The sequence below is a fragment of the Tupaia chinensis genome, unplaced genomic scaffold (assembly GCF_000334495.1).
Source record: "Tupaia chinensis unplaced genomic scaffold, TupChi_1.0 Scaffold000020_1, whole genome shotgun sequence".
In the NCBI taxonomy this organism is placed as follows: Eukaryota; Metazoa; Chordata; class Mammalia; order Scandentia; family Tupaiidae; genus Tupaia; species Tupaia belangeri.
The window spans coordinates 235354-243976 of NW_006159450.1; the positions used below are offsets into that span (position 1 = coordinate 235354).

An 8623-nucleotide genomic window follows, 5' to 3' on the forward strand; every position below is an offset into this window, starting at 1 on the left:
TGTCGTCCGTTCCCTCGTCTGGGTGGTGGCTATGTGGCCGACCCCTCCGGGCAGCATGTCCAGCTGTGGGTGGTGGCTATGTGGCTGACCCCTCCGGGCAGCATGTCCAGCTGTGGGTGGTGATTATGTGGCCGACCCCTCTGGGCAGCACGTCCAGCTGTGCATTTATGGCTTGGGCACTTCCTGTCCTACAGGTCACACTTCAGTCACAGACTTGTGCTTGGGGGTCCATTATCGGCTGAGCCAGGAGCTGTTGGCTTGAGCTGGGAATGGCCGGTGTCCCCGCCTCTGCCACAGGAGGCCCTGCCCACTGCACTCGGTGTAGAGCCCTGACCCTGGGCAGCTCTGATCAGAGAAGCAGCCATTGTGGACCCTTGCTGCCCGCTTCCCTGGAAGAGGGTAGGGTGGGGCGCACCTCCCGTGAAGACTGAAGTGCACGGGTGTTAAAAACCCAGACCTTTTAGTTATAACCACACTCCCCATCTACCTCCCTGGGGTTGTACCTTGTCAAGAGCCCTGGTCACAAAGTTATGGCCACAGCCGGGGTTACTTGAAAAAGCTGCCATGCCTCGTCTGTTCTGGTGAGCTTATCCAGGGGTTTTCTTTCTGCCTGGGAGAGCCATCTGGGTATGCCGGCCTGCTCAGAAATGACCGAAGCTTAAAACAAGGCCTATTCTGAAAGGGCTGGTTCTCAGAGATCCCCATCCAAGCCTGGGCCGACAGCTCAGCCCATGGGCGGGCCGGGTACCTGGTGCAGACATGGTCAGTGCGAGCAGTGGGTGGCACATTCAGAGCCCTCCCTGACCAACACTGGGGTCACCAGGGTCCACCTTCAGTAGCTGTGGCTGCAGTCTCTGTCCAGCAGGTCACATCCCAGCATGGACCCTAGGTGCCTACCAGGCACCACCTCTGCATCAAGGTCCAGACTTGCTTCTGAGGACCAGAGAGAGAACTGTGAACTGGTGATACCATGGAAGTGAGCCAGGATGCCAGGAAGCAGATTGCTGGCCCGAAGACATGAGAGTCAGAGATGACGCAGGAAAGAGGATATCTTGGACCCTTCATCTCTGAGCCTCCCGCTCTACCCCTGGGGGTGGATGTGGGCACCCCAGGCAGGTGGTGGGTGGGCCAAGGACTGGGTGGGCCACTGGAGTGCACCTGGCTCTGTAGCTGGTGGGTTCTAGGGGTTGCACCAGACCCTGCAGACACATCCTTCCAGAGAGTGAGTGTCGGGGCCTCGAGACCACTTCTCGAGCTTCTCTTTTCCATGGAGATTTCCGTCCATGGATGTGACTTGCTCTCAGCAGGTAGATGGGGTTTGGCAGTCCCATGTCACTAGAAGGAGGAGTGCTGGCTCACTTAGGGTGAGGCCAGCATTATTTTGTTGCGATATTTCAGACGGATGTCATGCACCAAAACATTTATGACTACATCCACGTGGATGACCGTCAGGACTTCTGCCAGCAGCTGCACTGGGCCATGGACCCTCCCCAGGTGGTGTTCGGGCAACCCCTGCACCCAGAAACAGGTACATCTCTGGGATCCAGGTGGGTCTCTGGGGTGCAGGCGTGTCCCTAGGGTGCAGGTGTTCCCTGGGATGCAGGCACGTCCCTGAAGTTCAGGCTTGTCCCTGGGATGCAGGCATGTCCCTGGGGTGCAGGCGTGTCCCTGGGGTACAAAGCATCCCTGGGGTACAGGTGCATCCCTGGGTTGCAGGCATGTCCCTAGGGTGCAGGCATGTCCCTGGGGTGTAGGCGTGTCCCTGGGGTTCAGGCATGTTCTGGGGTACAAGAGTGTCCCTGGGTACAGGTGCATCCCTAGGGTCCAGTGTCCCTGGGGTCCATGTGTCCCTGGGGTGCAAATGCATCCCTGAGGTCCAGGTGTCCCTGGGGTGCAGGTGTGTCCCTGGGGTCCAGGTGTGTCTCTGAGGTACAAGTGTATCCCTGGAGTGTCTCTGGGGTGCAGGTATGTCTCTGGGCTACAAGTGTGCTCTGGGGTATGTCCCTAGATGCAGGTACGCCCCTGGTATCCAGGTGTCCTTGGGGTGCAGGTGTGTCCATGAAGTACAGGTGTGTCTCTGAGGTGCAGGTGTGTCCCTGGAGTGCAATGTGTCCCAGGGGTGCAGATGTGTCCCTGGGGTGCAGGCGTGTCCCTGGGGTCCAGAACCAGAGCACGTCATGTGAACGTGGTGATCTTCTGAAGGAATGGTCTGTCCTGCCTTCTCATTTCTTTTGTGTTGCATTGAATACAGCATCGATTTTGAACTTCTTCAGAGACCTCTGCCATTTGCCTGTGCAGAGACCACCCCTCATGTCCCTTCCCAGTCCTCTGGGCCATGCTGGCTCTGTGTGTGGTTCCTCGTTATATTTCACTGCTGGATGCTCTTCTTTTTTTTTTTTTTTTTTTTTTTTTTTTGTGAACTTTTTTTTTTTTTGAGAGGTTTCTGCTATAGGGCATGGGCACTCGCCAGACAGACAGAGAGAGACAGAGAGACAGAAAGCGAGAAATCACCCCCCATGGGGGATGGTCACACCACAATCCCTTCTCCTCCATTCTCCTCTCGGGATCTTGGGCACACATGCACACATGCCTGGCATGAATTTTAAGCCACCGGGTCTGGGACTTGAACTGCGGTCGGCCACATGGGAGTCCAGCGACATAGCCATTATGCTAATGGTTGCTCTTTTGAGCTCAGCCAGGCTGGGCCGTCATGGTGCTCTGCCCTTGGCTCTCATTTCAACTCTCCTTGACTTAGATTTGCTAGGGAGAGTCTCTTTGAACAACTGCTGCCTGTGTGGAGCTGGTCGCCCTTTGTGCACAAGCTCCCCCTGCACACGGCCCTCCCTCACCAGATCTCTGGCCCCAACTGACAAAGGCAAACCTCACAGGCATTGAACTCCTTGATAGGTAACAGGAGCCCATGGGCTTGGAGAAGGCAGAAACTCCAGGGCTATGCAGAGATGGTGTCTTCCTGGGTCCCATGAAGAGGATTGTTCCTGGTTCTTTCACACATGTGGCCACAGAAATCACGGCCCAGCCACAGTGGCATGTGCTGCTGAAAGGCTGCACTTGTAGGCTGGGACCACACGGGAGGCCTGGGTTTGAATCTGGTCCAACCTAAAGCTAGATGAGGTGCATGACTCTAATCCCAGTGACCACAAGACACAGTCTAAAAACAAACAATGAAACACCAACATCTTAAGTCATTCAAAGAAAGATTCCACCACAACCCACAGCTTGGCATCTTTACCTTATGACCTTCAGTTTGAAAAGCAAATCCTAGGTGCCTGCAACCAGGACCTTCCCAGCAGCTGTAGGCCAGCACTGGGAGGCCGGGGCGCAGACCTCCATACTAAGAACACACTTGTGAGGGCAGTCCGTGAGCATGTCCACCTCTGTGGGGATCATGCGGGACAGGAAAGAGGGGCACGCAGATGCATGCTGTGTGACCACACGGGTCCCGGGGATCCCATCTCCCTCCTGACCGTGGGCGCTGGGCTCCTATCTCCCACTGCATGTCAGTGGGCATGCTTGTTACAGGCTCCATAGCTTGCTGTTATCAGAGTTTGATGGCTTCTATTTTGTCACTGTCTTTCTGACCTCACTGCCATGCCCCTGGTCCATGCTGGTGTGGCAGGAGAAGATGCAATCCTGGGGAGGCTACTCAGGGCCCAAGAGGCGGACGCGGACCTGCCCACCGAGTACTCGGCCTTCCTGACCCGCTGTTTTGCCTGCCGTGTGCGCTGCCTGCTAGACAGCACCTCGGGCTTCCTGGTGAGTGCATGGGTAGGGAGTGGTGCCAGGCCAGCAAAACACAGAGGAGATGAAGTGGGCGGAATGTCAGGAAATCTGTAGTAGCTCTTTATTCAAGTTCAGGTGTACCTTTATTTTTTGTTATTATTATTTTTGCCATAGGGCACTTGTGCTCACCAGACAGAGACAGAGAGAGAGAGTGAGAAGGCGAGAAATCACCCCGCAGTGGGGGTGGCCATGCTGCAATCCTTTCTCTTCCATTTTCCTCCTGGGATTTTGGGCATGCATGCACATGTGCCTGGCATGACTCTTAAGTTGCTGGATCTGGGACTTGAACCTCAGTCAGCCATGTGGGAGTCCAGTGCCTTAACCACTATGCTACCTGCTGACCCCAAGGTATACCTTTATTTAGCATTCACTTTAAGTACTCTCTCTAGACATTCCCACATCCAATAAAGTGTGGCCATGAAGGACAAGGAGGCAGAGGGACCCTACAGCCTCAGTGCCCAAGCCTTCAGGTTCTGACCTCTCTCCCGCAGACCCTCAGGGCAATGTTGTGGCTTCAACCATCTAGCAGCGACCTGGTAGCTACGCAACCCCAGATTTCATTTTCTTGATGGTTTCCCCACAGACACTCATAGCTCTGATTGGCAGAATAGGGACACTGACCCTCAGTCAAGATCATTGGGTTGACACGCAGGTTTATCACGAGGTCAAGGAGGCAGTCCAGGGGACTGATGGGAGGCTACAAGACTCTCTCCTGTGCCCGGGGCAAGGGCAGCACCTATCCTACAGGTCGGCCTGTTTCTGCAGCCCCTGCCCCATCGCAGCATCCCTGGGAGGAGCAGCACTCATTTCCTGACCACCCACACGTGATCACTCATCTTTTATTGAGGCAATGTAATAACAGTAATGCCATTTTCCTTTATTCTTTTTTATGTTTTTTTGCTAAAGGATGTCCATGCTTGCTGGAGAGACAGAGACAGAGACATGCAGAGGGAAAGTGAGGAAACCACCTTCTAGGGGGAATGACCAAGCCACACTCCCTTCTCCCCCATCCACATGTGTCCGTGTGATTTCCAAGCATCTGGGTCTGGGCCTTGAACCACAGTCAGCCATGTGGGAGTCGGGCACCTTAATCACCACGCCACCTGCTGGCCCACAGTAAACTCTTTTATTATGACAGGGTAAAGTAAAAATGTTTGGAAGTTAAGATATTATCACTTACTGGTTGATAAGGGGTGTTGTGCACTTTAAAAACTTGGTAGCCAGCCCGGCTCTAGGAGCATGCTGAGGCCACGTGGGAGTCCGAGCCGATTCCTGGCCCATCCGAACAGCCAGGCGTAGTGGGTCACTCCTGTGGTCTGGGAGACCAAAGCAGGATGATCGTGACATAGCGAGATCTTATTAAAAAAAAAAGATAACCAAATCCTGGTTAATTAAAAACTCTTATTTCCAGAGGACACAAAATTAAAGAGGGTTTATTATGCAATCAAGTGGAGGCTGAAGACAGTTAAAGTGAAATCGTGCACCAAGCCCAAGCAGAGGAGGCAAGCCAGAGAAATGGGCTTGAAGCTAAAATATTGAGAAAAGGCACAAAGACAAGGACCTGGTCATTGTTTACTGTTAAGCCGATCTTACCCCACACTGCCATGGAGGGCCGGGTGTTTACAGAGAACGCAGTCAAGGGGACCAGCGGGGGAGGGTGCAGTGGCGACCCCACTCTGAGAGACGGTGTAAGAGGAGGGTCCAGTCCAGGTCAGAGGCCACCCCAAGTGGCTGAGGGCAGTGGTGGGCCCTGGCATGAGAACCTTGCTGGGGTGCCGTCTGTTTATCTGTCTGTCTCTGTAAAAAAATAAACAAACAGACTTTGAAAAAAATTAGCAAAAACGCATTGAGACCAGGCGAGTCGGGCCACATGGCATCCGGCGGCAGTGGCTCTCAGGCTGTGCTGTGTGGCAGTTGGCACCTGTTCCACATCCCAGCAAGGGGGTAGTACCTGGAGCAGCCTCGTGCTTCCCACAGAGCCACCTGTCAGTTTAGACATTCTGGAGCTAATAGGTGGTGTGGTGGTTAGGGTGATGGCTCCACCTGGCTGACTGCCATTCAAGTCCAGACCCAGACACTTGAAAATCATGCCAGGCCCACACTCCTGAGAGATGGCGCAGAAGGGATTGCAGTGTGGCCATCCGCCCAGGGGATGATTTCTCACTTTCCCTCTCTCAGATTCTCTTCAGCAAGTGAACATGCCCTATGGCACAAATCTAATTAAAAAAAAAAAAGTTTTAGAAATTTTGAGATTTGGTTAACATTAAATTGGGAACTTGAAATTGGCTATAGTGGGACTATTTACACTAAAGAAATTGGTAAATCTTAGAAATTTGGAACTTATCTCCTAGATAGATGGATGTTGAACATTTCCTAGCACAGCACTGCCTTGGATCCTAAATACCAATATCCAGCAGTTTGAAGCACCCAAGTGTTCATTCAGTAATGAATGGGTGAGCAGACGGACAGAGAGCCAGATGATGGATGGAAGGATGGATGTACAGGTGGATGAGCAGATGGACAAACAGATGGATGAACATATGAGAGGATGAATAGAGTGATGGAGAGATGGGTGGGTGGGCACATGCATGGTAGGGTAGGCAGGCAGGAGGAGGGAGGGGAGAGATGGATGAACAGATGGATAGATGGATGGGTAGATGGATGGATGGGTGAATGGATGGATGAGTGGACAGATGGGTACATGGAAAGGTGGGTGGGTGGACAGATAGCTAGATGGATGGGTAGATGGATGGATGGGTGGGTGGGTGGGTAGACAGATGGATGGGTGGGTGGATGGATAGATGGATAAGTGGGTGGATGGATGGGTGGGCAGATGGATAGATGGAAGGGTGGGTGGATGGACAGATAGATAGATGGATGGGTGGATGATGGATGGGTGGGCAGGTGGATAGATGGATGGGTGGATGGGTGGACAGATGGATAGATGGAAGGGTGGGTGGATGGACGGATAGGTGGATGGATGAATGGGTGGGCAGATGGATAGATGAATGGATGGATGGGTGGATGGATGGGTGGATGGGATGGATTGGTGGGTGGGTGGATAGATGGATAGGTGTTTGGGTGGATGGGTGGACAGATGGATGGATGGGTGGGTGGACAGATAGATGGGTGGGTGGGTGAGTGGGTGGATGAGTGGATGAGTGGGCAGATGGATGGATGGATGAGTGGGCAGATGGATGGGTGGATGGGCAGATGGATGACTGGGTGGGTGCCCAAATGGAGTATTAAAGCTGAAATAGTCTTCAGAGATAATCCTCCCCAGCAAATTCTGACCAGGGAATTGTCTGACAGTTCCGCCACAGTCAGTGACAGCCCAACAGGTGCACATTCATTCGCTCCTGTGTGGGTCAGCATACACACATGCATGCACCACACACATGCACACACATCCCACACATCCCACACATACACCCACACACCATGCACACATACATGCACCCACACATAGCATGCACACACATGCACCACACAGCACACACATATACACCACACACCCTCATGCACCACACACACATACACAGACACACCATACACAGGTACTGCATACACCAGACACGTGTGCACACACACACATATACACACACCACGCACACACACACCATGTGCAGACACACACATGCACCACACAATGCACCATGCACACACATGCACACATACCACACACTCATCCACACACATGCACATACACAGCAAACACACCAGACACACACACGAACTACGCGGATGTGCACACATGCATTTACACACATGCGCACATGAACCACATGGGTGTGTGCACATGCACATATTAACCACACTGATATACACAGATGCACACACCTGTGAGTATACACACGAGGCTGTGGAGACTTCAGAGAAGCCATGAATCATTCTGAAGTCCCTGGGACAGCAGTCCAGTGAAGAGGTCAACCCTGGCAGACAGGTCCTCGCTGTTGCCAGTGTTGCCTCGAGCTCTTGAGACCCAGACAAGACTTCCCCATCCTGACCTTGGGGTGGCTGCCCTGTCTCCCTGTGTCCTGTGCCCTCTGGCCACTTCGCAGTCCTGCCTGCAATAATAAGCCTTCCTTTCCTCCGTAAATGGCAGACGATGCAGTTCCAAGGAAAACTGAAGTTCCTGTTGGGGCAGCAGAAGAAGGCGCCCTCAGGGACAGCCCTGCCCCCGCGGCTCTCGCTCTTCTGTGTTGTGGTGCCCGTTCTCCTGCCTTCTGTGGCCGAGATGAAAATGAAGAGTGTGTTTCTGAGAGCAAAGCACAGGGCAGACCCTGTGGCCACCATGGACACAAAGTGAGTAGGGGCCACACGTTGCCACGGCACAGCCACGAAACTCCACGGCACAGGGACACCACGGCTGTGTCCTTCACCTCCAGTGTTAGAGAGATGACGAGCTTGGTGTTTTTAAGGGTCTTTCACGACATGGGCAACAGCTGTCAGGGAAGACGTGACAATAGTGTTTGCCAGAGGCAGCACCAAGCACCACCCATGGGCTGTTCTGACCGTGTGCTGTCAGGGTGGTATCATGATGAGCTGCGATGCAGGTCCACGGTTGGGGGCCCTCTGCCCTAGCGACACGGGTCCACTGTCAGGGGTGCCCTGTGCCCCAGCGACCCAGGTTCACTGTCGGGGGGCCCTCTGCCCCAGCCACCCAGGTCCACTGTCAGGACCCTCTGCCCCAGCGACCAGGGTCTGCAGTCGTGGGGGGAGACCTCCACCTCGTCACAGCCCTTGCCCCCACAACAACCATGCCATGGGAAGGCACAGGCTGGGGTGCCAGAGAGGCGGAAGCAAGGCACCTGCAGGGGCG

The 8623-nt window shown here is 53.9% G+C and overlaps 1 protein-coding gene across 1 annotated transcript in view; it reads left to right on the forward strand.

Annotated features, from left to right (window-relative positions):
* Positions 1 to 8623, forward strand: part of AHRR (aryl hydrocarbon receptor repressor) — a 90150-nt gene that overhangs the window by 71059 nt on the left and 10468 nt on the right. The window contains exons 6-8 of the mRNA XM_014586281.2: positions 1399 to 1528; positions 3638 to 3774; positions 7907 to 8106. Of these exons, the coding sequence (XP_014441767.1) occupies positions 1399 to 1528; positions 3638 to 3774; positions 7907 to 8106 (467 nt within the window). The remainder of the gene's footprint in view (positions 1 to 1398; positions 1529 to 3637; positions 3775 to 7906; positions 8107 to 8623) is intronic.